Genomic DNA, 26,364 nt, shown 5'->3' with positions numbered 1-26,364 from the left:
TTTCAGATATCCAGCATCTGCAGTTTTATTGATTTTCAATGACCAATTGTACACGCCCATCTTCAAGCCATGTTGGAGAGAACTTGTTGCACACCACAGTGTGGCAGGGACACAGCGAGACACTCAGTGCAATCTCAGTCAGCAGAAGTCATCATCTCCTTCAGTCTTGGCTTCGTCCCACCAGTTACAAAGCTTAGCACCATCTAATTTCCACCTTTTGATTTGACGTGTCCTCTCTGCAAGCTCTTCCTGTCGATCACAATATTGTCAGATTAAAATGACAAATAATGCACATTTGCTAATTACATTTGCAAGTCTGAAGAGGGTCATTCAGGATAAGGAGCAAAATCGGGACAGGATGTGCGCGTCTGGTGGTCAGCCTCAGCCCGGCATAGTAGATATTTATCTAATCTCAGACACAACGCACCCAAGGTCAGACTCAGCCCATACACATGACACCTGGAAATCAGCTGGAGACCAGATACATCCCCAGCAACTGCATGCATCCAGTCTTAAATGAGCTGAATTATTTTGTCAATTAATTTGAGACGGTGATGCCATCTCACGCGTGGCAACAAGCAGCCTTGCTTAAGTTACTGTTGGTGATCCTATTTGTGATTTAATTCACTGAATAAATAACATCGGCTGAACCTAAATGACACTTATTGCAGTGTCTGTGTTGGGATCACAGCAGGAGAAGTAGTCAATATCCCAGAAATACCAGAGCGTTAATTTTTCCACACGTGCTGCATCAGCAATGGGCTGTTGTTATTTTTACAGGGAATGGAAGCGCAGTTCGAGAAGCGTTCACATGGCAACCCAAGCAGAAATAATTTAGAGTGTGGGTGGTTTGAAGTGGGCACGCATATAAAGAGATGATGTGTCTTAATGAACAATGAAATTAAAAGGTTCTCACTCCCATGTAGTCACCCCTGTGAAATCTCGGTAAAGTGGAGGATTCGTTACATATTGCTTTCTGATTCAAGGCCTCAGCAGTGTAACGCTGCGTTCTTCGCAAAGTTTCTGATATTGTGACATCAGAAGGTCATTGATGTTTAGCACTGGATGATCTTGTGATAATTATATGGTTAATAACCAATATGGTGAAAGTGAAAATGTGAATGTAAGTGTTGTATAGAGTTAAGTGTTTTTTACCTGGTTGATGTATGTGTGCACATGGGAAATGGTTGCTGTGTTGTATTTCTTAACCAAACATTAAATAAAGTTGTATATATTTAAATAAATATGTAACTGTTCATTAATGACATTTTACATGATTAATTAAATAAAATTGTCATTGTCAATTATGATAGGTGTTAATATAATATGATATATTATAATATAATTAATAATATAATCTGATATAATTAATATCAGAGAATGGGGGAATGCTGGCATGTTATTCCTGATCACACGGTTGATACTTATTCTTTAATCAGCATCATTAAAACAAATTATCTGATCATTACCATAACACAAAATGCTGGAGGAACTCAGCAGGCCAGGCAGCATCTATTGTAAAAAGTAGTCAACGTTTCGGGCTGAAACCTTTCAGCATGACTGGAGAAAAAAATACTGAAGGGTAGATTTAAAAGGTGTCTACTCCTCAGTTTATTTTTCTCCCGTCCTGCCAAAGGGATTTGTCCCAAAACATCAACTGTACTTTCTTCCATAGACGCTGCCTGGCCTGCTGAGTCCTCCAGCATTTTGTGTGTGTTGCTTGGACTTCCAGCATCTGCAGATTTCCTCTTGTTGGTCATTATCATTTTGCTTTTTTGTAGATTTTTGCCTGTTAACTTTTCTACATCATAGCAGTGTCAAAAATACTAAGCTTTAAAGTGTTTTGTTATGTCTCAAGGTCATAGAGTCATAGAAAAGTACAGCACAGAAACAGGCCCTTTGGCCCATCCAGTCCATGCCAAAGCCATTTAAACTGCCTACACTCATTGACCTGTTCTGGGACCATAGCCATCTATAACCCTACCATCCAAGTACCTATCCAAACTTCTCTTAGATGTTGAAATCAAGCTTGCATGCATCACTTGTGCTAGCAGCTCATTTCACACATGTAAAGCTTTTCTGGGACAGCCCTTCCCAAACCTGGACCTCATCTAGTGGATGGAAACACCAGGACTTACTGGTCACCAGCTTCCCTTCCCAATCACAAAATACTCATGTGAAAATATATAGCTCGTTTTTTTTGCTGTCAGGTCCAAATCCTGGCACTCTTTGTCCAATTGCACTTGGAAATACCTTCATCTGAAGGATTGCTGAGGCTCACCGCCTTTTCCTGAGGGCAATTAGACAATAGACAATAGACAATAGGTGCAGAAGTAGACCATTCGGCCCTTCGAGCCTGCACCGCCATTTTGAGATCATGGCTAATCAATTACTATCAATACTCGGTTCCTGCCTTGTCCCCATATCCCTTGATTCCCCTATCCATAAGATACCTATCTAGCTCCTTCTTGAAAGCATCCAGAGAATTGGCCTCCACTACCTTCCGAGGCAGTGCATTCCAGACCCCCACAACTCTCTGGGAGAAGAAGTTTTTCCTTAACTCTGTCCTAAATGACCTACCCCTTATTCTCAAACCATGCCCTCTGGTACTGGACTCTCTCAGCATCTGGAACATATTTCCTGCCTCTATCTTGTCCAATCCCTTAATAATCTTATATGTTTCAATCAGATCCCCTCTCAATCTCCTTAATTCCAGTGTGTACAAGCCCAGTCTCTCTAACCTCTCTACGTAAGACAGTCCAGACATCCCAGGAATTAACCTCGTGAATCTACGCTGCACTTCCTCTACAGCCAGGATGACCTTCCTTAACCCTGGAGACCAAAACTGTACACAATATTCCAGGTGTGGTCTCACCAGGGCTCTGTACAAATGCAAGAGGATTAGGGAAGGAAAATAAATGCTGGCTTTGTCAGCGATGTCCACTCCCTGAAAAAAAAATGACTAAAAAGAGTTTGCTTTAATGCTGATGTGTTATTGAGGCCGTACCTGGAGATGCGAAACTTAAGTGGGAATTGGAAAACAAATCTGGTAACACTGAAAATATAAAAATTTCTGCTGCAAGGAACAGCAGGAGGGTGCTGAGTGAAGCAAGGCAAAATGCTCATTCACACCTAAAGCACTTTTGAAATGTGATCTCTTATAATAAAAATATATGAAACGGGAGCTGGAGTATTTTCTGCCTTTCAACGAGATCATCACCAAGACACCCAACACAAATATGCAATTTTCAGTCAGCAATCCTCCTACAAAGAACTGTGATATGAAGATCAGTTGATTTGGTGATTTGAGCTTATGAATTTGAAGATATTTTCAATTACACTTTAAAATAAGAATTCTTTGCATGTTTACTTCAGGAAGGATGACAGGCAGAAGAACAATGAGGAGAAGGTGAGACAGAAGACCAAAGACTGAAAGAGAGAGACAGACAGCCTTAATCTCCACTACTGTAGCTATAGAGGCCTTTTATATCCCAGTTGATGGGATACAATTTGCAATGCATAGTGTTCATACTCCACCGCTCCCTCCAGGTAATGGCATCTCTTATGCTTCCAAAGCCTAGTACTGACAAACCTGGGTATCTCCCTTGGTTTATCACTGGAAAATAAATTATCCTCCAATTGACGTCAGGTTTGCCGGAAATTTGAAAACGACAGGAACGCCTTTGTTAATTTCAGTTTAGGGCCACTAGATGGCAGAGAGAACCAACATTTTGTGCAATTGTGTTTAAACCACTGTAATCTGAAAACACCATAAGAAAGCAATCAACGGAAGATCCTCATGTAAGGGAGTTTACTGGAGAGTGATTTACAACAAAATAGGAAATTGCTGGCTTGGTAGGTGTGTCAGGTGTGCTACACTTCTCCATTCCACGGAAGCATCAGCTTTGCCCGTGAGCAGCCTCATCCCACCTTTATATCAAATAGACTGGATTACTGCAATGCATTTTTTACTGGCCTGCCAAAGAGATATAATGACAGACTTTAGCTCATTTAGAGCACCGATGCTAGAAACAGAAGTACAATGAGGGAACATATCACCCTTTTCCTAGCTACTCGGCATTTGCTTCCTCTATCTTTTAGAATTGATTTTAAAGTTCTCTTACTTGTTTTTAAAGCTCTTAATGGTCTGGGATTGGAATACATCATAGAATAGTTTCCTTGTTATCATCCTTCCCAAGCTCTCAGGTCTTCTTCCCCCAGTCTCTTAAATTTAAACAATATCCCTGAAAAGATAATTGGCAGATCAGCTTTTTTGAACTACACTCCTATACTGTAGCTTTCAATACCTAAGACTATAAAGAACACAGACTCAGTTGACACTTGAACACCAGCTCAAAATTTATTTATTTAACCTTGTTTTTACCGTGAATCATTTTGTCTTTTATTTTCATGTTTTTTTTAAATTTTATTTTCATGCTTGTACTATCATTGTAAAGCACTTTGAACAACATCATCTGTATGAAAAGTGCTTTATAAATAAAGCTATTATTGCTATCCCTTACTTCAAAACCTCACCATCACCATTCCCCTCACAATCTCACCTACTACTTCCTTCCTTCCTACCTATGTGCTACAAAATGGTTACACCTCAGAAAGAGGGTGCTCAGTCCATGAGGTGCAGAATTGGGCCATTCTACCCATCACATCTGATCTGTCTCTTTCCCAGAACAATTCTTCAGCTCCACCCTCTGGCCCTTTCTCAGAAGCCTTGTTCATTCTTTTTCACCGATCATTCAGTGGAGCTTGCCTCATGTGCAGGCAAAATACTGCTGACTCCAACAGTGCTGCAGAAAAAAATCCTCAAGTCACGTACTTTTTTCCTCTTTTCTTCATACCTATAATCTCTTGTCCTCATCTCCAACAGGAGCACCATCGCATTATGCATTCTGTCCAGAGCCCTTTTCATTTCCTATCAAATCTCCCCTTAGCCTTCTATTGAAAGAAGACGTTCCCAATCTTCCTCATCTTCTCTTTAATCTGTAATCCCTTATCTCAGGAACCATTTTTATATATTTTTTCTGGACCTTGTCCAATGCCTTCACACTCTTCCACGGTTCAAAGTAAATTTATTATCAAAGTATCTATCTGTCACCACATAAGATTCATTTTCTTGCAGACATCCACAGTAAAAACAAAGAAACCCAGCAGAATCAATGAAAAACTCCACACAACAAAAACAGACTAACAGAAAACAGAAAAGAAAAATAAAACACAAAATCATAATCTGGACAGCATGGTAGCGCAGTGTGACGGTTTACAGCACCAGCGAACAGCGTTCGATTCCCATTGCTGTCTGGAAGGGGTTTGTATGTTCTCCCTGTGGCCACTTGGGTTTCCTTCAGATGATCTGGTTTCCTCCCAAATTTGAAAGACGTACGAGTTAGTAGGTTAATTGGTCACATGGTATGATTGGGCGGTGCAGACTCGTTTGACTGGAGAGGCCTGTTACCGTGCTGTATCTCTAAAGAAATAAGCAATAAATAAGTAAGTAATAAATGCTGAGAACGTGAGTTGTAGAGTTATTGAAAGTGAGTCCATAGGTTGTGGAATCAGTTCGGTGTCGAGGTGAGTGAAGTTACCCACTCTGGCTCAGGAGCCTGATGGTTGAAGGGTAATAACTGATTCTGAACCTGTTGGTGTGGGGCATGAGGCTCCTGCATCTCTTTCCTGATGGCAACAGCAAGCAGAGAGCACGGCCTGGATGGTGGTGGTCCTTGATAATGGATGCTGCTTTCCTGTGACAGCACGACTTGTGATGGAGTGGACTGGCTGAGTCCACTACTTCTTGTATGAGTTTTCATTCAATAGCATGTTTCCGTACAAAGCCATGATGCAAGCAGATAGTGTTGCTCCACCACATGTCTATAGATGCTTGTCAATGTTTCCTATCAGATGGCAACCAGAATTGAACATGGGGGGGTGGTTTTATGATGGGTAAGCATGACTTTCCTTTTATTCCTTGTCCCCCTATTGATTAAGCCCAAAATTGTGTATATATTATAACATAGTATTAACAACTTTCACAACTTGTCCCACCACTTTCAATAATTTGCCCCTCTGCTCCTGTGCTCTTTGTAAAACAGTATCCTTCTCTCCATTCTTCCTACGAGAATGCATCACCTCATATATTTCTGCATAAATCTTCATCTACCACGCACCTGCCCATTCCACCAGCCGGTTTATATGCTGCTGCAAGCTATCAATATCTGCTTCACAGTTTCATAATACTTTCATTTACAAATTTAGAAACTGTGGCTTGCATCATTACTGTATGTTATTAAAGTAAGTCAAAAAGGATTGGCCCTAACTCCAATTCTGGGCAATGTCTGTTCTTTCTTTTTCAATCTTTTTATTATTATTATTAATATCAACAAAATAAAATTGATACATAGATAATGGGATTACAAACATACACATTTCAACTGAACATGAAAAAATACATAAGCAATGATTACAGTATAAATGAGTATTCCCAAATCATGGACGATACAATTTACAAATAAACAAGGCAAACCTAAGTATATCATAATATATATTTAAAAAAACAGAAAAAAGAAAAAGACAAAAAATGCAAAAAAGCTAATCTAATAATCTAATAACTAATAAGGAAAAAAAAAACAAAAAAAAGAAAAAAGAGAAAAAAAAAATGGGGAAAAAAGGGCTGTTTATAATATCTCACAAAAATACAAAATCATCAGTGTCGTCAACTCCGATCCTCACAACATATATAAAATTGAAACTGGAAAAACAAATAGGCTTGGAACAGGGTCATATTACATCATATGAAAATATTGAATAAATGGTCTCCATATCTTTTCAAATTTAATAGAAGTATCAAATACAACACTTCTAATTTTTTTCTAAATTTAGACATAACATAGTTTGAGAAAACCAATGAAATACGGTAGGAGGATTAATTTCTTTCCAATTCAACAAAATAGATCTTCTAGCCATTAATGTAAGAAATGCAATCATTCGACAAGCAGAAGAGGATAAATGGAGTGAGTCCATCATTGGTAAACCAAAAATTGCAGTAATAGGATGAGGTTGTAAATCAATGTTCAATACCACAGAAATAATATCAAAAATGTCTTTCCAATATTTTTTCAAAAGCGGACACGACCAGAACATATGAGTTAAAGACGCTATCTCAGAGTGACATCTGTCACAAATAGGATTTATATAGGAATAAAAATGAGCCAATTTATCCTTGGACATATGAGCCCTATGCACAACCTTAAACTGTATTAATGAATGTTTAGCACATATAGATGATGTATTAACTAATTGAAGAATTTTATCCCAATTCTCAATAGGGATAGTAAGGTTAAGTTCTCTTTCCCAATCATTTTTAATCTTATAGAAGGGCTCTGAACGTATCTTCATAATTATATTGTAAAGTTTTGATATTAGCCCTTTCTGAGAAGGATTTAGTTCAAACAAATTCTCCAAAATACCTGAAGACACAAAATTTGGAAAAGTAGGAAGTACAGTATTTAAGAAATTCCTAATCTGTAAATATCTAAAAAAATGAAATCTAGGCAAATTATATTTATTAGATAATTGCTCAAAAGACATAAAACAATTATCCAAAAATAAATCAGAAAATCGTAGTAATCCCTTAGTCTTCCAAGCTGAATAAGCTTGGTCTATAATAGAAGGATAAAAAAAGCAATTGGATACAATAGGAATATTTAAAACAAACTGAGTCAACCCAAAAAATTTCCGAAATTGAAACCATATACATAAAGTATGTTTAACTATCGGGTTGTCAATTCGTTTCGGCAATTTAGAAAGAGCAAAGGGAAGAGAAGTCCCTAAAGTAGAACCCAATGCAAATCCTTGTACAGATTTAATTTCCAGGTTCACCCAATGTAAAGATGGCCTCCGCAGCCACCTGTGGCAATGAATTCCACAGATTCACCAGTCTCTGGATAAAGAAATGCCTTCTCATCTCCGTTTTAAAAGGATGCTCCTCTATTCTGGGGCTGTGTCCTTTGGTTCTAGACTCTTCCACTAAAGGAAACATTTATTCTTGATATACAGTATACTAGAACTTCTCTGTGCTTAATATTATTACTATCCTTCAAAATAACTACCCCACGGTTTTTAATATATTTTGCTCCAATCTTTCTCCATTTCTGATGCTTTATATTCTCTCATTCAATGGTTACATACAGAACACACCCAGTAGTGTAACGTTCCCTTTACTGTCCCTTGGTTTAAAATGAATTGATTCTTTGACTGCCACCCCGCCATTCAATAATGTAATGTTCATTTCTATCAATAATGCTACCTTTCCTCCTTTATTTCCTTCCTGAACATTTTTTTATACAGGAATATTTAGTGCCCAGTCCTATTATCACCACCACATCAAATTCCTGACTCTGCCCACCGTTCACCAACCTTTTCCCACACTCTGCACATTCACATAGACGGACGGTAAAATACAGTCACTTACTTTATTTCCATGTTCACTCATCTCAGTAAAGATTAAAGGTGAACATAATTTGTTGCATATACATCAATACATTCAGTGAAATGCATTGTTTTTTGCCAACGACTAACGCAGTCTGGAGATGTGCCGGGGCAGTCCACATGTGTCACCGGTTTAGCGTGCTCACAACCTACTACCTCTAAACTGTACATCTTTGGAATCTGGGAGGAAACCAGAGCACCTGGAGGAAACCCATACGGTCACAGGGAAAACAAACAAACTCCTTTCAGATAGCGGAGGGAATTGTAAACTAAACCGATTTTACAGTTGGTGCTGTAAAGTGTTGTGCTACCAGCTATGCTATAGTGTCACCAGCAAAATCCATATGCTGAGCTGAACAATGGTGAACTGTTTATTTTTTCTGGCTTGCTGTTAATCTTATATTTTTATTTTTCCTTACTCTGACTTTATTTGCTGGTGCACTTTTAATTCTGCATGCTCTGCTGCTTTCCGGTGCACACTGGCTATCTTTACCCCTGAAATCGCCTTTCTCCTTGCTTTTTCCTTTCCTAAATACCCTAACTTTCTATTTCCAGTTTGGCTTTCGCCCTTCCAATTTTTCCTTCAGGGTTCACCCTCTGCCCCACCTTGATTAACTCCTCCCCAACAGCAGTATTGCACCCTCTTGTCACAATGTTGGTCAAATCCCTGTTGAGGCGCAGTCCGCTTTGCTTTCTCCCCCAGAAATGGCTGGACTTGCTCATCTAACTACAACCCCACACCCTGCACCATCTTACGGGCACACAGTCATCTGTCTTTGCTTCCTATTTCTGTACTCGCTGGCAAGTGGGACTGTTAATAATCTGGAGATCGGCCTCTTATGAGGTTCTGCTATTTCATCTCTTTCCCAATCCTCCAAGCACTTCCTGCAGGAGTTCATCTATTGTTTACTCCTGTCATTGGTACCACTATTGCCTTTGACGTCTATTGGTTTACTCTACCCTATCAAGTCTCTGCAGCTGATCAGAAACATCCTTGATCTGTGCATCAGAGAGGCAACAAATCATCCTGAAGTCACTTCCTACACCCAGAGAAATACTGGACTGAACTCTTAACTACTGAATGCCACCGTCACTATTGCCCTCTCATTTTCCTTCCCTCTCTCCTGTGCAGCAGAGCCACTCACGAGTGCCACATTCCCGGCTCTGATGCACTCCCTTGGGAAATGTCAGCAATACCAGTACCGAAAAGGGAAAATCTGTTTCAGAGGGACATGGATTTACTGATCTCCTGCAACAACTCAATGGGCCAGGCAGCATCCATTGAGGGAAATGGACAGTCATGTTTTGAGTTGAGACCCAGGGTCATGCACTGACTGTGTCTCTCTGAGAACTGGGCATGGAAATTGTTTCCTGAACGCCCTGGCTGGGTGTTGCCTTCTGCTGAACTGGTAGTCCTCTCCAGCATTCCCTTTTCCCCGCCTCTTCCCTCCTCCATTACTTCTCATCCCTCTTTCTTTGCTCCCCTCTCCTCTTTTCCCCTCTCCCTCTCTCCCCCCCATTCCCCTCTCTTCCTTCTCCTTCCCCCTCTTCTTCGTCCCTTTTCCCTCTCCACCTGCCCTGCTCCTGCATGCTCTGCTGCCCCCACCCACTCCCTCGGTCTGTGACACTATGAGGCATTTACTCATGCCTCTTTAACTGGGAGAACTGATTTGTGCTGAATTCTTGAAGTTAGGTCCAAGTCCTTTAAGTGCATTTCTGTGGATTTAGTATCACAGAAGCAGATAGTTCAACTCATCCACAAAGACAATCAGGTAGCAATCTCCACTAATGCCATTTACTGGTACTTGGTCTGTACAAGGTTCAAAGTTTAAAATGCCTTTTATTATTAAAGTACATATGCAGTATGTCACCAGATACAACCCTGAGATTCATTTTCCCATGGGCATACTCAGCAAATCTATAGAATAGTAACAATCCTGTACAATGTTTCTAACCCTCTGCGTGCGAGCTTGGCTGAAGAGAGGAGCACTTTTAGTAACAGTCTAAGACAACGGCACTGCTCTAATGAGGTCATTCTTACCCTCGGCCATTAGGCTCTGTAACGTCACCTATAGCCACGGAGGTGATGACCCCTCCTGTTAGACTGGTTGAGATAACTTACTTTTTTTTTATTCTTTCTTACTTCTCTTCTAATATTTGTAAATTTGTATATCTGTGCACCCTACAATGCTACTCAGACACTGCAATTTCCTTTGGGATCAATAAAGTAACTGTCTATAACAGGATCAATAAAAGATGAACTCGAATGTCTAAGACAACAAACCGTGCAAATGCAAATATAAATAAATAGTAATAAATAAAGAGGACATGAGATAACAAGATAAAGAGTCCTTAAAGTGAGATAATTGGTTGTGGGAACATCTCAATGGATGGGCAAGTTATCCCCTTTGTTCAGGAGCCTGATGGTTAGAAACATAGAAAACCTACAGCACAAAACAGGCCCTTCGGCCCACAAAGTTGTGCTGAGCATGTCCCTACCTCAGAAATTACTAGGCTTACCTATAGCCCTCTATATTACTAAGCTCCATGTACCTATCTAAAAGCCTCTTAAAAGACCTTATCGTATCCGCCTCCACCACCGTTGCCGGCAGCCCATTCCACGCACTCACCACTCTCTGAGTAAAAAACTTACCCCTGACATCTCCTCTGTACCTACTCCCCAGCACCTTAAACCTGTGTCCTCTTGTGGCAACCCTTTCAGGGTTGTGGGGTGGCAACTATTCTTGAACCTGGTGGTGCCTAGTCTACCTTGGTAATTCAAATGCTCAGCTAATTACCTACTAAATGTTGGGAGAGTACAACTTTCACCACCTTCCCAGGCAGCATGTTACACATTGCTACTGCTCTCTTAGTGAGAAATATAATTTCTCAGATCCCCTTTAACCTTCTCACCTTAAATCTATGCCCTCGGGCTTTCGACGTCTCGTGTGTGGGAAAAACTTTTCTCACCACCCACCCTATCCATGAGCCTCATAATTTTGAATACTTTTGCCAGGTCACCCTCAGCTTCTCTGTTTCAAGCTGTTAAATAAACAGCTATGCACATGCTGGGCTGGAATTTAAATGAAACAACATTGTCATTGGCATATCACAGCAGTAATCTGCCCTGTGGGAGATTAGGGGCTGGTCATCTCCCAAGTTTAATGCAATCTCTTTACGCAATAAGATCAAGTGTGGAGGATTTGACCTGCAATTAGCTACGTACCCTGTCACTTAATACCAACTAACCAACAAGAATTTGGTTTGAGATTTATCCACTCCCTTTAGAACTAATTGAACCCATCTGGCGTTTAAGAACAGAAGAGATGGAGAGAGGAATTGTGTTAATGGTTTGTTTGAAATGCCATTCCGCAGGGAGCTTCGAAACCCTGCTGGTGCAGCTTGACATTAGTTACTGTGCACGGGTTGAGATCCATGGCGGAGACAGCAGGGAGGCCGGGCAGCTGAAACTCTGCGAGATGGAAACGGATCCCTTTGCTGGGGGCTTTTGATGCAGCGTGAGAGACTGGCTGATGTGTAAATTGGAGCAGAGATCAGTGGGAAAATGCTGAGCAGGTTCCAGGTAGACATGGTGAAGGAAACCGCTCTCTCCCAGGACTATCCTAATGCCTTCCCGAATGTGGGATCTAAGGATAGGTTTGGTGCAAATTTCCTGAGTTCGTGTGACCAGGGTCAGGATGGCATCTGGCCAAACAGAGACACCCTGCACAGTGATGGGAGCTTAGGGCACCTCAATACCCACTCCAGCACCTGCTACAGCAGGACCTTTGGTCACAACACTATCGACGTGGTGCCGAGGATAGACTTCTACTGCAATACGGTTACCGGCGTCGGCGAGAAGCTGCTTAGACCCAGCCTGGCCCAACTGCACGATGAACTGGAGAAGGTAAGCAGTTAGATTCACAAAAGAGATTTAGCACAGAAACAGGCCCTTAGAACCTCTGGCTCTACATCAATTATCAACAACACCTCTGAACTAATCCTGTGCTAATCCCACGTTTCATTCTCGCATATTCCCATCAACATTTCCAAGTTCTTCCACTCACCTGCATGCCAAGGTTAATTTATGGTAGCCAATTGATCTACCAGTCTCTGGGATGTGGGAGGAAATTGCAGCACCTGGAAGAAAACCCATGCAGTTACAGGAAGAATGTACAGACTTCACCCAGACATCCCCTGTGCTCAGGACTGAACCCGGGTCTCTGGCACTGTGAGCAGGAAACCAGTGCAGAGCAAGCTCCCACAGGCTGGGGCTTAGGGACTTGGCCTTCGACAGTCCTTTAGATCGGAGTCCGTCTTCCTTTGTTATATTGTCCTGCCCCAGCTCCTCATAGTCACCACTTGAGGAGCAATCGGTGTGAACTTTTCATACAAATGTGGTGCTCTGTGTTTGCTGAACACAAGCGAGCTGCTTAGCCTGTTTGAATGGAGGTGGCCAGTCGTACAAGTGTTCCAAACAGGAGGAGGAGATCAATTGTAATCCAAAGGACAACAGGTCTGGGGGGGGGGGTGGTGGGGGAGGAGAGGGAGGGAAAAAGGCATGGAGTCATACAGCACAGAAACAGGCCCTTTGGCCTAACTGGTCCATGCAAACCAAGGTGCCCATCCAAGCGAATCCAATTTGCCTGCATCTGGCCCATAACCTTCTGAACCTTTCGAACCCATGTATCTGTGGACTGTTTTCTGAAACTTGTTATTATACTTGCCTCAATCAGTTCTTCTGGCAGCTCATTCCACATAGATATCCCATTTGTGTTTTTAAAAAGACGTTGTCCCTTGACTAGAGCATTCTCCATTCTCCTCTCACCTGACGGAAAGAGAGCTAATTGAGCCACACAGGAGCCTAATCCCTGGTTTCACCACTGACCTTCATTGATTTGGTGATCTCGGCCAGAACACTTTAATTAGCTTCGTTTCTACTGGGTGGGAATAGGATGTTTTCACTCCTGGTCTCTTTGCAAGGATTCCTTGTGGGAGGTGTGTTGGTGTGGATAGGGAGAAGCTTAAGTGCGGGGTCCTGCTGTCCCCCTCCAGCCCCTTTCCCTTGTCAACCCCAGGGCAAGGGTGGTGAGATCAGGCAGGCACCTCGTCTGCATCACACCCTATCCCGGTGAAAGTCAACATCTGTAAAAGAAGAGAAAGTGTATTGGAATGGGGAGCTAGTCCTGCAAGGAAAAGTTAAATAGGCTGGGATCTAGGAGTTTAGAAGAATGAAGTAATCTCATTGAAACAGTTTTTATTGTTGTTGGCATCCGTCTTTCTCAAAGGATAATGGGTGATGATGACCATCATCACAAGCCTGATCGGAAGGTACAGAGATCCTGAGATGCCCCAGTCGTCAAGATCCCCCTCTCTGCCTCACCAGTACAGTTGAAAGGAAAGCTTATGAAGCAATATGTTTGGCATCAGTTTGGCTGAAGGTGCTGTCGGAAGGTTGTTCAATGATGTCCAGCCGCCTTAAGGGCTCCACGCCGGATTTGCTGTCTGGGTTTTACTCCCATAGCCTTCATCTTTCCTGAGGCTGCTTCAGGCAGTGTGGCTAGTTACCCATAGCTGGGGACCTGGTTCATGAGCACCAGGGCTTGTCCACACGCTGGTGGGCCTGTATGCAATGTGTGCAGGGGCCAGACCTCCTCCCCATCCTCTGTAGTTTGGCCTGATTCCAAGAAGAGTTCAGTTCCCATGTGGCGCCTTTGAGGAGGCAGTACATGAGGCTTGCTGTTGGAGAGGCTATGCACTGGCAAGGAGAGACTTGCACATTCAGCTCTCCCTTTCATAAGACTGCTAGCCAGCGGTGGGAGCTGAAAGTGAGAGTGACAAGCACTACCACAGTGGACGTGTCACAACAACCATTTTGACATCATTGAAACAATATATGTTCCCAAACTGTATGACTATGGAATTCTTGGTGGTTATTTTTTATGAATGACCCACAAATGGACACACTAAATCCCTACAGAATTTACAAACTCTTTTGGGTCTCCTTTCTTCATTGTGAGAGTTGGCCAACCAAGAACCAAGTCACAGATGTGGAGTGGAGTGGAAGACAAATTTGAGGAAAATAATTTTTACTTGGGGGCATTGAATCCTCTGTAGAAAGGATGGAAATAGAATCAATCAGCATCGTGGAAGGGGAAGTAGATGAGCACCCTCCTTCCTGAATATATTTCAGCCAAATGTGAGCAAATGGGACTAGATTAGTGAGCGGCACGGGTAACTTGGCCCGGTTCAGAATCAGGTTTATGATCACTGACGTATGTTGTGAAATTTGTTGTTCTGTGGCAGCAGTGTGGTGCAAGAGATCCAAAGTTACAATAAGCTACAATTAACAAGGGAGTAAATACTGCAAAAGAGAAATAGCGAGGGAGTGTTAGTGGACCGTTCAGACATTTGTTGCTGGTGAAGAATAAGCTTTTCCTTAAACATTGACTGTGGGCTTTCAGGCTCCAGTACCTCCTCCCTGATGGATTAGTGACAACAGAGAATGCCATGGATGCTGATGAACCTTCATAATGGATGCTGCCTTCTTGAGCATTGCCTCTTGAAGATGTTGTCAATGGTGATGGAACTGGCTAGGTCTACAAAAGGAGACCCTGCAGCCTCTTACAATCTGCTGTATTAGTCTATGACCTGGTGGGGTAGACACGGGAATATGTTTTATCTGGCTGGGGTACTTGGAACCATAAAGCACAATTTAAAAATAAGTCTTTGCCTATTCTGGGCAGAATGAGAAGGGCTTTTCACCCTATAGGCAGTGAATGTGTGGAGTTCTAGACCTGAGGGTGCTTTGAAGACCCAATTGGCCCTATATTCAAGACAGAAATTGGCAGATTTTTGGTTAACTTTATTTAATGGGAGAACAGGTATGATGGGCTGATGCACCATCAATAACTCACTCTGAGACGTAAGAAGCGAGATATCGGCTTTTATTGACCGGAAGAATGAACAACACTACATCCTGGAGAATGAGGCTGGGCTCAGGCCTCAATCGCCTTTATACAGGGGTCTGTGGGAGGAGCCACAGGAGCAGTCAGCAGGGGTCTGTGAGCAGTCCAGACAGGTATATGTAGTTCACCACATGGGCTGACTAGTCTAGTCCTTTTTTATGTTTTAAGAGCACTGGTCTACAATCTGAATTGAAACGTCACTGGCAAAGCCAGCATCTGTTGCCCATCCCCTGAGAAAGGGGAGAGCTTTCTTAAACTCGTTCTCATGAAGATGCTCCCACAGTGCTGTTGAGCGTGAAGCTTCAGGATTTACATCCACAGATGTTGAAAGAACACCTCTCTAAACATTCACTCTCTCTACCTCTAGCAGTTACAATGTGAAACCTACTGCAGCTATTCACCTGGGCCATTCTGACAGCACATCCCAAGCTCACAACCTCAAACATCAGGAACGCTGAGGAATCCGAGCATGGGAATGTGGCCATCTTCGGCCTCCCTCCAAATTGCCTACTATCTTGCGAATATTTCCCTGTTCCTCCATTGGCCTGTGTCTAAATTGTGGAACTCCTTTCCCAATAGCATTACGGGTGTACTGTCAGCTGGAGGACAGCCTTGATTCAAGAAAGCCAAAGTCATGTCAAATTTATTGTTATATGCACAAGTGCATGTCTGCACAGACACAACGTAAAATGTATGTTTATACCTGCAACAGCATCATAGACAGGGATGTAGCATCAGGCACATAATATTCACAACAAAACAACCATGTACAATTCTTACAAGAAAGAAAACGATTAGAACAGAATATAAACAAAGTCCACTGTAGTTCACAGTGGTCATAGAGCTGCTCTGCTGAGATAGTGATTAGAGTTGTGGAAGTTGGTTTTAGAATCGAATAGCTGAAATGAAGTAATTGTTCTTGAACCTGCTGGTGTCTGACTTGAGGTTTCTGTACCTCCTGCTCAATGGTAGCTGAGAGAAGATGCTATGCCCCAAATGGTGGGGAACTTTGATGGATATTGATGCCTAGGTGCAGCGCCTCATGTAGATACTTCTGATGGTGGAGAGGGATATGTCCGTGATGTACTGGGCTGAGTCTTCTACTTCTCACAGCTTCTTGCATTCCTGTGGTTCCAGATTTCCATACCACACCATGATGCAACCGTTCAATGGTACATCAAAGTAGTTAGTGTTCAGTGACATGACGGACCTCTTTAACCTTTTAGGAAAGTAAAGAGACTAGTGCCCTGTCCTTGTAATTGCATTTATGTGCAAGGTCCAGTTCAGGTCCTCACTACCTTCTTGAAGGGAGATAGAGATGGAGAGGACAAGTTTCAGGTGGTGATGTTCCTATGAGCCTGTTACTTTTGTCCTTGGTGGCATTCATGGGTTTTGTGGATGCTACCAGAGCATTCCATGGTAGTAACTGCAGTGTATGTAGTATGCTGGTAGTGGAGAGAATGAATGCTTAATCTGGTTGATGGGGGTATCAATTAAGTGAGCTTTGTTGTCCTGAATTATGTTAAACATCTCTTGTTATTCAAATTGCACATATCCAGAAAAATGTCGGCTCTTTTATTACATTTCTGACATGTGTCATGTAGATAGTGGCTAGGGAAGAACATGGTATTTACTGTATGTCAGTGATAATCTGATGGATATTGTTGGCAGAAACCTTGACAGTGATGATGCTGAGACCTTTTTGAATGCCAAGGCATGAGGTTAGATTCCTTCTCACTGGAGATAATAGTTGCTTGGCACATTTGATCTAAGAATGTTTCTGTAATGTTGAACCCGTGCTTCCCACGTTTAATGGAGCTGTATTCAGGCAAAGGCTGCTTGAAGTTAATTTCACCAGGACTCCTGGAAATCTCACTCCATCAAATTCTGGAATTCTACTCCTTTGTCCACATTTGGATCAAGAGTGAGATGAAATCTGGAGATGAGTGGCCTTAATGAAACTCGAATTGCTACACCAGTGCAGTTTGATATTACTGATGACGATGATGATGATGATGCTGATGCTGCTGATGATGATGGTGATGATGCTGATGCTGCTGCTGCTGATGATGATGATGATGCTGATGTTGATGCCTTCCATCACTTTGCTGATAGATAAGGTTAGACTGAGATGGGTGGTAATTATCCATAAAGGATGCATTCCTGCTTTATGTGACAAGGACATACATGGACAATTTTTCTTCTTTGTCAGTTAGATCCCACTGTTGTACCGTACAAGAACTGATTGCCAAAGCCTTGGCTGGTTGTGAAGAACATATCAATTGGAAGCACCAGAGCTGGGATGTAGCTGGGTCCTGTAGACTTTGCTGCATCTATTTCTTGTTTTGATATATTGCAGAGTGAATCAAAGTAATTGAATCCAGGTCTCTATGATGGCGAGTAACTCAGTAGCCAAACGAGAGTGATGACTGATTTGTCATAAATGGGAAATAGTTACAAGTCTTTCATCTTATTCTTTAGCATTCAAAGATCTGCTCAACACTAACCATGAGGGATGGGCTTGTTGTTAGAGCTGCATCTTCCTCTTAAATTATTCACAGTTGGATGAAAAGGATTGCAGAGCTTTGATCTAATCCATTGGTAGTGGGCTATAAAGAACACAAGAGATAGAAGTAGGTCTTGTGGTCCTCAAGTTTGCTCCACTACTCAGTAAGATAGTTGGTCTCAATTCCACATTTTTCATAGTTCTCATGACCTTTGATCCCTTCTCCCTCTGAACTGAATTTGTCTATTTTAGCTTTGAATCTATTCAATGGCTTATCCGCCACAGCTTTCAAGCTTCCATTATGATTTTCTCAACATTCTGCTAGTTCCCCTAGGGAACTTTGGGTGATCATAAGCAATGCATCCGTTATCCACGCAACCACTTCTTTTACGATCATAGAAAGTTGGCCTTTACTCCCATTAGTTTGCCTTGTACTGTTTAGATTCTTCAATTCTTCCTCTCCCCGTGGTTAGGATGCTCTTTGTGTTTTCTACTATGAAGGCAAATACAAAGTACTTGTTCAGACCTTCTTCCATTTCTCATTATTATTCCCTCCATTCCCTTTCTCCTAGAGCAGGGGTTTCTATCCTGGGTCCATGGACCCTTTGCTGAATGGTATTTGTCCATGGCATAAAAAATGTTGGGAACCCCTGCCCGAGAGACTATTGCTTGCTTTGGTTTCACTTTTTATATCTACTTGCTGAAGCTTTAAGGATCTGACTTGTATTTGTTGCTTGTTTCTATTGCCACAGTCTATCTTCCCTTTTTAAGTTCCCTTTTGTTGCCCATGTTTTAAATCTTCAGGATACGTAGATGATAAAACAAGAGATTCTGAAACTTTGGAGGTTGTGGATGATAAAGAATAAAAGAGGAGGAGGTTAATGAGAGAACAAATGGCGTGGATGTTATGGATCAATGGTTTAATCAGATGAGGATGGTCAGGAGGGTCTGAAAGAATTGGGGAGAGGTGATGGAGATAATGATGTGTGGGGGGGTTGGGGGGCTATAGAAAGTTTTAGCCCCAGATGCTTCAAGACTTTGCTATGCTTGTGAATAACATTACACTCCTTGCCACTGGATCAGAAGTTGGAATGTGTAGTGCCAAAGGAACTGTGGAAGAGGAATCGAAGAACTGACATAAGTAAGAAATAAAAGATCAGAATGTGAAACTATGGGTGTTGGGGCCTTAACACACATGTGCAAATGTGGCAAGGTCTGAAAGAGAAGAACAGCAAAGGCAGAGATGGAAGGGGGCTGTTCTGAATCTCTCTGGATCTTCAGAGTGCTGTAAATCTTTAGATTTTACTGTCATCTTGGTATCAGGTTTACTCTGACTGATATATGTCATGGAATTTGTTGTTTTTGTGTCATAGAGACCTACAACACCGAAAAGGCTATTTAGCCCATCTAGTCTGTGCCAAACCATTCTGCTTAGTCTGGACCATAGCCTTCCCTGCCCCTGCCCCTGGCATCAATGTGCTTTGCCAAGCTTCTCTCATCACGCATCCAGCGCTTCTGCTGGCATCTCATTCCACACTCATGCCACCCTCTGAGTGAAGAAGTTCTCCCTCAGGTTCCTCTGAACGCTTAACTTATAACCTCTAGTTTTAGTTTAACTCAACCTCAGTGGGAAAAGCCTGCTTGCATTTAGCCTATCTATATCCCTCATAATTTTGTATCCCTTCATCAAAACTCCCCTCATTTTTCTACACTCCAGGGAATGAAGTCCTAACCTACTCAACTTTTCTCTGTAGCTCAGTCCTCAAGTCCCAGCAATACCCTTGTAAATTTTCTCTGTGCTTTTTCAATCTTATTGATATCCTTCCTGCGGGTGAGTGACCAGAAATGCACACAGTATTCCACATTTGGCCTCACCAACATCTTGTACAAGCTCAACATATCATTCCAACTCCTGTATTCAATTCTTTGATTTATGAAGGCCAATGTGCCAAAAGCTGTCTATCTACCTGTGATGCTATCTTCATGAAATTATGGGTCAGTATTCCCAGATGTTCACTGTGTATGTCTTACCCTAGTTTGTCCTCCCAAAGTGTACACCTCACACTTGTCTGCATTAAATTCCATCTGCTAATTTCAGCCCATCTTTCCAGTGTCCAGATCATGTTGCAAGCTTTGATAGCCTTCCAGCAGTATAGCACAATGCATAAAATACACTATAAATTACAATTATATGTATACAAAAGAGAGTGCTAAAGAGAGAGAAAAAAATGAGGTAGTGTTCATGGACTGTTCAGAAATCTGATGGCGAAGGGAAAGAAGCTGTACTTAAAATGCTGTCTGTGCGTCTTTGGGCTTCTGTCCCTCCTCTTTGATGTGGTAATGAGAAGAGGGCATGTTCTGGGTGGTGAGGTCTTCAGTAATGCCCTCACTGCTGGAGAGGCTAGTATCCATGATGGAACTGGTTGAGCTTACAACCCTCTGTAGCTTTTTCCAGTCTTGTGCAGATGGTGATGCGACCAATTAGAATGCACTCCACAGTACATCTAGAGAAATTTGCAAGAGAAACCTCCTCAAACTCCTAATGAGATATAGCCACTGGCATGCCTTCTTCATAATTCCATCAGCACGTTGGGCCTAGGATAGATCTTCTGAGATGTTGACACTCAGGAACTCGAAACTGTTCACCATTTCTGCTGCTAACACCTTGATGAGCACTGGTGTGTGTTCCCTCGACTTCCCCCTTCCTGAAGTCTACAATCAATTCCTTAGTCTTACTGGCATCGAGTGCAAGGTATCGCACTCCACTGAGATCATTCATGGGCTGTTCTTCTCCAGTTCCAGTAGTAATCTGATATTCAATGTCCAGACTGTGTGTTAATCTTGTCACTCCTTGGTGATGAAGTTGGTAAAGAAAGTTGATTCTGTGCAAGGTAAGATTCACATAATAATTCTGACTCTAACTAAAACTAATTTCTTTCTTATAAAATTGCTCAGCAAAACCCTGATGTATTGCACAATGCAGGAAGAATGATCTGTGCACTTCCATGAATTCCTTCCTGTTTCCAGCCCATTCCTAATGCTGATCTCCACAAAAAGCTGGAAGCCAGTTTAAATGGAAGTTGTTGATGTGATTACCTTCTCCCTTGACGTTTGTTCATGTTATGAGCTGCAAGTTGTCCCATTCCCTCCCCCATCCCTCTTCATGGACTGTGCAGTCTCCAAGGCTGGTTTAATTCAGATGGATGGTTCCCTCGTTCCTCACTGATTAGCACGAAGCAGGATTAGTGCAGCATAAACGAAGTGCCTGCAGGTAATTAGATGCACTGGCACCACCAGCTGCTTTGGTCTAAATGTTTTAAGAAGAAAAATACATCTGAATATTAGGGCTGTCGAACACCAGGGCCCAGTGCCACTCACTACTACCAAGACTGTGATGCCAGTGAATGGGGATCTTCAATCTAAATTCAGAATCCATTTTGGAGAATTCTGATGACTTCACATTTACTGTTCTAAGAGGGAGAAACAAACCCTTATGAAGCATTTTGAAAATGAGAGGACTGTGTTTCAGGCAGATGGAGAATGATCCATTCTAGGACTGGAACAGTGAGTCAGGCACTTGCATTTGCAGGGGAATGTGCAGTGGGAGTGAGGAGCAGGAGGTATACTGGCTTGCTCAATAAGCATTGAACATGTATGTGTATAAAGTGCTTAATGTGTCCCTTCCAACAGTCAAGGTTTATCTTCTGTGCACACCTCTAAAAAAACGTTCAAAAGGTTCACTTATTATGATAGAATGTATGCAGTATACAACTCTGAGATCTGTCTTCTCCAGATAGCCATGAACAAAGGAAACCATCGAAGTTCAGAGAAAAAAGATCACCCTCTCATGCACAAAGAAGCACTTACAAATCAGCCCAATTGATGTCACACAACAAGAGCACCAACCACCACCCACCCCCCGCATGCAGAAAAACAAATTGGGTGAACTGTGAGACACCAAATTCCAACCCAAATCATGCCAAATTTAAACCTGCTCCTAAACTTCCCTTTAATTTGCTCTGTAGGAGGGGTGGTTGGCAAGCCTGATAAACATTTCAATGTCTGAGTTTAAACATTAAAAATGACTCGTAAAACCCCAATTCAGCTCCAGGACATTAAGACTGACTCTGAAACTATAGTTCATCACCAGGTTCATGTGGAATTTTAAAATCAACACATGTATGCACAAAATGATGCTTTTCTTGTGCTTCACAGGAACGGTTCAATGAAGGAGCTGCCAACAGAGGAGAAGGCGAAGGAAGTCCATCCACAGGGGAGCCAATTATTCCAGCAGCAGACGGCAGTGGGGCAGTGAAGTTTGACTGGATAAAGGGAGTCCTGGTAGGTGGCATAATAGAGAGTCTTCTGACAGCTGGGCCTGAACACAGTGATGTGTAACTGAGGGAGAAACATATGGGTAGTGGTGTTCCCCATATACTGAAAAAATATCTTTGTAATGTTGAATCAGGTTCATGGGTTCAGCAAGTGAGACAGGAAATGCACTGATTTCGAAAAGGTATATTAATCATTTACTTACAAGCAGTAAACATTCGACCAAACATTCATGTTCTCTGAAGTACAGACACTACAAAGCTGAATATTCAACAAATATATGTACCTTCAACAAACATACTTAGTTAAAAGTGTGTGCAGAGCATACCTTCCCAGTGGTATGTGCACCCTTGCCTTAAACAAAGGAAGAGTGGCAGAACCTCCCATGTGTGTTTCCAACATACCCAGGATATTTGAAACTGGACAGCAGGCAGCTCTCCAATGGAAAAAGCAGCTGCAGTTTCTAAACTAACCAATCAGAACAGAAAAGACTACCGACAATCAGAATAAGACATGCCTTCCACAGGACAATCTTGCTGTTAGATTTTCTTTGCTACTTTGCCCTCATAATTAATTTTCTCCTTTTTAATATATTTTCTGCTGGATTCTGAGATTGTCCCAATATTTGGGTCCACCACTAAGTTTGGTGGCGTAGTGGCATTAGCGCTGGACTTTGGGGCGAGAGGTCCCGAGTTTGAATCCAGCCGGCTCCCATGCACGCTCTGCATCCGTGCCCCGGTTGAGTGTCAAGCTAGCAACTCGACCTCATTTTAAAAAAACCTGGAGAGGGACGGGCTCCGCCAGGTTTCAGATGCCCAAGGCACGCCGTACGATGAGCAATCACCAAAAAGATCGGTGCAAAAAGCTTGTCATGATGGCGCCTCGACAACTCTACCAGGAGTTAAGGGCGCGCGTGCACGTGCGCGCACACACACACACACACACACACACACACACACACACACACACACACACACACACACACACACACACACACACACACACATTTAGCTACCTATGTATAGGTCACTTTCAACATAATGCCCTCTTTGACCTTCTTGGTTCAATATGATTGGTTCCATGCATTTCCACTTTTCCACAGAGTCTGTCTTCCTTATTGGAGTATGTTTTCACTGGGAGTTATGAATTATATCCCTAAGTGTTAGTCACTACTGGTCTATTATTTTAACCTCCAATCTAATTGCCTCGCCAAAGTTGTTGCAGATCCAAGGATTTTATTTTCACGTTGAATGATAAATGCTGCAATACTGTGACCTCTTCTGCTGAAGGCCTAGTTTTTCTCTGAGTTGGCACAACTCTAGGAAATCAAATTCAATTCGTTCTTGTGTCCACCATTCCCACTCTGGTTTATAGAAATATTAATGTCACATGTTGCCCTTCCCTTGGACAACATCGGTGTTGTGGAGAGGGGAGACTTGCTGCTTGGGCAACTGCCGGTCTTCCATACAACCCTGCCCAGGCCTACGCCCTGGAAACCATTCCAGGCACAGATCCATGGTCTCGTGAGACTAACGGATGTCACCAATGTCACACATAACAAATGGCTTGTTCCCCTTACATGAACCAGTGATGGCATGGAGCTGAGATGCCCAACTTCCAACAACAACGGCATGTTATTGTGCTAATAATGATTTCAGCCAATGGGGAATTTTCTCCTTCATCGTATGTCCCGCCTACCCTGTTGAGACCACGTGATTCACCATATCAGACTCCTCAAGCTCCTCAGAGCCCTCGAAACTAGAGTAGAAGCAGGATATCCACGGCATAAGGGAGATCCTGTGAAGGAAAACCATCCGCAGCATTGATGCTGTGGCTCACACTGAATGCAGAAGATAGGTCAGAGTCTCCTTGTTCACCTTGTTGTCAAATGAAAATTAATCTGGATGAAGAAAAACATCATTCAGTACATACAGTAACTGCCACTCTTTCTCATGGTTGCCCAGCAGTTGACCTTCTCCCACAGGCTGTGCGCTCTCAAACTCTCCTTCCACAATCCAGGCAGTGGCCAATTAACTGTTTACCACATCCCATCCCTTCATTCCCCGATTTAATCTCTTCCCCAGGCTATGCACATTCCAATCCTTTCAGTTAAATTCCTCCCCAATACTCGTGGTCTCTAACCCACCCATTTAACTTCTTTCCACAGCCTATGCACACTGTGAATTTTCCTTTAATTTGCTAATCAAGAATGAGATTAGAATGGAGCCTGTCAGAGGCTCCTGTCAGAGGCTCCCTATTGAACATGACTGATGCAGAGATAATGTGCATTTGTACAAACAGCTTAAATGGGGTGCATGTAAAGGTAGAAGGTGTACACTGAATTCAAGTGAACAGATGTGGGAGGACAATGCCCAAATGGGTATAGACAGTACCTGATGAAACAGAGTGTAAGTGTTGGGTTGGGTGTATGATCAGATGAGAGCTTGGCCCATGCTAGTCTGGCTTGCTACTATATTCTAGCCACTATGATTTTCTAAGTATTACCATTTGTATTTTCTGTTTTTGAACAATATTTGGTGTTTGTTATGCCAATAAAAATGCCGAGATACCCAAAAGGTGAGCGAGAACCAGCAAGTTAAACCCAAGCTGGGTCCACAGAAAGCCAGTCACCACTAAACTCGGTGATAGGGTGGAGTGATACTGAATCTCCAGTAAACACTGTCAATTTAACCCCTGCAATCCCAGGCATATAGATGCCAGGTAATGAGGTTTATAATATCATTACCCTCAGAATTACATGCCTCTCATTATCTTGGTCCATGGGATAAACACAAGCTGGGCCTGATCAACGCTGGCTGGGTCGCCTCGGAGAAGATACTTAATGATTAAAGGCCGGAAAGGTTGCCTTACTGATGATGTGTCCCAGTGCACACCCGGTTCATTAAGCCAAGTGGTGTCGGACCATGATAATGAAAGGCCTGGGCAGATTAAAGTTGCTCCATTATGCTACCCAATGTGCCATAGCACCTCATACCTCACCGCACAACCATATCTCTCCCAGGCCCACATATGCATCCACCAGTCCTACCGTCAAACCTAATCCTAAGGTCCAAGGGGGCACACACTCCTGCTAAGCCAAGGCACATCCTGATTAACCCTGGACACATCCCCACAAACCTGCAGCCACTGCACTACCCTATCCACCAGAGCCCCACATCCTCACCACACAAAACTCCACAACCTTAACTCTCCCAACCCCACACATACATCCACAGGCCCTACTCTCAAAGTCCAAGGGGGCACACCCACCCCCACTAACCCTAGGTACACCCCATTTAACCTGATGACTTGTGCAAGGATGAGCAAGATCCAATAAAGGCAAGTGTTGGAGCTGGTTAATGAAGACGTGGGTCAGGTCAAAGTGGCAGGGTTGCGTGACACTGAATCCCAAGTGACAAGATCAACAAGCACAAGAGGGATGATTCCTCCGCTGGCTGGAATCGCTTAGCACTTCAGTGCAAGGGTGTTTATTAGGTGTGTCAAAAATCAAACCTACAAAATTTAGCAAAAGTAATGGAAAGCAAACTGCCAATATTTACATTCAGCGCAATGACAGCAGTTTGTGTGTGTGTAAGGAGTTGCATCTCCAAGTGCTCTCTGTCACAGTGTTCTAAAGATCAATTGCAGGTTAATCATTGGCTTACTCTAATGGGTATGGAAGATATTGTTAGTGCTGGGCCTGGCTGGGTTCAAGTCTGATTATGTATTCAAGTAGGCACAAGCTCAGGGGCCTATGTCCATGTTTTCATGTCCATTTTTCCCCACATCATCTTGTTCTTTATCTCATGTGCAAGGTGTCTTTTATTCATTCAAAGCAATCCATTGGTCTGAGGACCATTCTACATTTATTCTAATTGATTTTCAAATAAAATTGTAATTAATTGCTCTATTTCATTCTGCGTACACCCATTGCCATCTCAATTTCACCAAGACAGTAACCAGCATTCCCAGATCCACAAGGTGGCGAGACAGCATAAGACTGAGGAGCAGGATTAGGTCATTTGGCCCATAGGGTCTGTTCCACCATTCAATCATGGC

General features: G+C 42.6%; 1 protein-coding gene across 3 annotated transcripts in view; it reads left to right on the top strand.

The window, feature by feature from the left end:
• The first annotated feature begins 11,884 nt into the window (after positions 1-11,884).
• Positions 11,885-26,364, top strand: part of LOC140739940 (solute carrier family 12 member 2-like) — a 76,458-nt gene continuing 61,978 nt past the window's right edge. For 2 of the 3 annotated variants that reach the window (XM_073068634.1, XM_073068633.1), the window contains exons 1-2: positions 11,885-12,406; positions 22,189-22,314. In XM_073068634.1, the coding sequence (XP_072924735.1) occupies positions 12,065-12,406; positions 22,189-22,314 (468 nt within the window). In that variant the 5' untranslated portion in view covers positions 11,885-12,064. Of the gene's footprint in view, positions 12,407-21,452; positions 21,538-22,188; positions 22,315-26,364 lie in introns of those variants that run through there. The other variant, XM_073068635.1, reaches the window with a different exon arrangement.

Source organism: Hemitrygon akajei, chromosome 16, assembly GCF_048418815.1.
Source record: "Hemitrygon akajei chromosome 16, sHemAka1.3, whole genome shotgun sequence".
NCBI classification, from domain to species: Eukaryota; Metazoa; Chordata; class Chondrichthyes; order Myliobatiformes; family Dasyatidae; genus Hemitrygon; species Hemitrygon akajei.
Note: the sequence above shows the minus strand (reverse complement) of the source record. Positions and strands in the feature narration are given on the sequence as shown.